This window comes from Wasmannia auropunctata, unplaced genomic scaffold, assembly GCF_000956235.1.
Source record: "Wasmannia auropunctata unplaced genomic scaffold, wasmannia.A_1.0 LD335841.1, whole genome shotgun sequence".
NCBI lineage: Eukaryota > Metazoa > Arthropoda > Insecta > Hymenoptera > Formicidae > Wasmannia > Wasmannia auropunctata.
The window spans coordinates 9,074-11,127 of record NW_012027049.1 but is presented as its reverse complement, the minus strand read 5'-3'; the positions used below and the strand labels follow the sequence as shown (position 1 = coordinate 11,127).

Here is a 2,054-nt window from a genome sequence, read left to right as displayed (position 1 = left end):
TAAAAAATGTAACGGTAGTATTCTAACTTTCAATCCTCATTAATCCCAAAAGAAACTTTATTATAGTATTTTTAAAAGCTCTCAATATCAATTAATAATAAAATAAAAAATAATAATAAATAGAAATTTCTGTTGAAAAAATCGATGTGACCTTAATATAACTTTGATGCAACTCAAGATGAAACTGCTATCATTAAATACACTTTATATACTACAACTTTTGTCTAAAACATTTTTTCAAAAATAAATATTTTCCAAGATATTCAGCTATTACGGAATATTTTGGATCTGTATGTAGCATAATTATATAGATATATCATATTATGTTCTTTTTTTTTAATTTATCTATAACTTTTTGGCGTAGAAAACGAATCCACTTGCAGAATTATCCTATCGTCTCACATTTTTTAGCTATTCAGCTCAAAAGTATCCAAAAACGCATTCTTTAATACTTCCAGGTCCAATTCTCTTAAAAATGATGTGATGGAGCAACTTCATTCAGATTCGTTTTCATCAGTATATCAATAAAAAAATCTATAAGAATCACTTTGTCTGATTAAAAAAAAAAGTTTAAATTTGCAATATAATTAGATATGGATATTTTATATGTAATCATTTACATACATATAATTATATACATATGTATAATATAATTATATACGAGAGCTGTTTGATAAATACCCGTGTTTGACAATTGAGGGCGCCACTAACTAAAAGTCTGTATATCATCGTGTAACGCCATTTTTTGAACGACGCAAGTAAAAATTTCAGATAGCGGCTGTACCGGTTAGTTTAGTTTTTATAACAATTGAAAGTTGATGAGTTTGTGCTTGTTTGCAATCATGGAAAAAGAGCAATATCGATCTGTGATTCGATTCCTGTTTTTGGATGGGAAGACGTGTGAAGAAATCAAAGAAAAGTTGCATGCCGTATATAAGGACAACGCGCCTTCGATGACTACCATAAGATATTGGTACAACGAATTTAAGCGTGGCCGAACATCCATTTTTGATGAAGAGCGCCCAGGTCGTCCGATTGAAGTGACTACGGAGGATATGGTCAACAAAATCCATGATATCATGTTAGCAGACTGTCGGGTGAAGATCAGAGAGATTGCTAACATTGTAAAGATCTCAACTGAACGCATACAAAATGTCCTACACGAAACATTGGGCATGAAAAAGCTATCGGCTAGATGGGTGCCGCGTTTGTTCACAACGCACCAGCTCATTTGTCCGCAATCGCCATGACAAAACTGGTCGAATTACGCTACGAATTGTTATCTTGTCTGCCCTATTCTCCAGATTTGGCCCCCTGCGATTTCTATTTATTTCCAAACATGAAAAAATGGCTTGGCGGAAAGCGCTTTGCATCAAATGAGGAAGTCATCGCCGAAACAGAGACCTATTTTAAGGAATTTGATCAATCATATTTTTTAAACAGTATAAAAATGTTGGAATGTCGCTGGGATAAATGTATCGAGCTGAAAAAAGATTATGTAAAGAAATAAAAAAAAAATTTTTTTTTAAGTGTTTTTTTCCCTAACACGAGTATTTATCAAACAGCCCTCGTATGTATATGAAAATATAATATAATTATATGAAAACTTCCTGAAAGTTTTTAATCATTTATTCAGATTCCAAAATCATTTATTTAAAAGATATTATTAAAACGCATGGGGAAACAATATAAAAGCAAAACAAAATCAAATATATATTTATATGAACTTGATTTTTTGTGCAGAAATATTATTGACATTTCGATTATTAGGCGAGATCTTATGTTTAATAATATTTTACGAATATTATACATTTATACATTTTGCCTTTATATCTTTAAATTATGCGCCAATTACTATCAAATTTTTAAATTGTCATTTCCTAAATTCAAGTTCTGAATTCATTTTTAAGATCTTTTATGTGTTATGTATATTTTATGTATATTTTATGTATATTTTTTAACATACTTAATATTTCAGTGCACTCAATTATGTTTCTTTTATACTTCTCAACAAAATTAAAGCATCACTTACTCCTGTCTCTTATACACATCTC

At 29.9% G+C, this 2,054-nt stretch overlaps 1 protein-coding gene across 1 annotated transcript; it reads left to right on the top strand.

The window, feature by feature from the left end:
• Window positions 1–842: 842 nt before the first annotated feature.
• LOC105455825 (putative uncharacterized protein FLJ37770) lies at window positions 843–1,250 on the top strand. The gene has a single exon (XM_011699452.1). The coding sequence runs from the start codon at window positions 843–845 to the stop codon at window positions 1,248–1,250; it is 408 nt and encodes a 135-aa protein (XP_011697754.1).
• The last annotated feature ends 804 nt before the right edge of the window (window positions 1,251–2,054 follow it).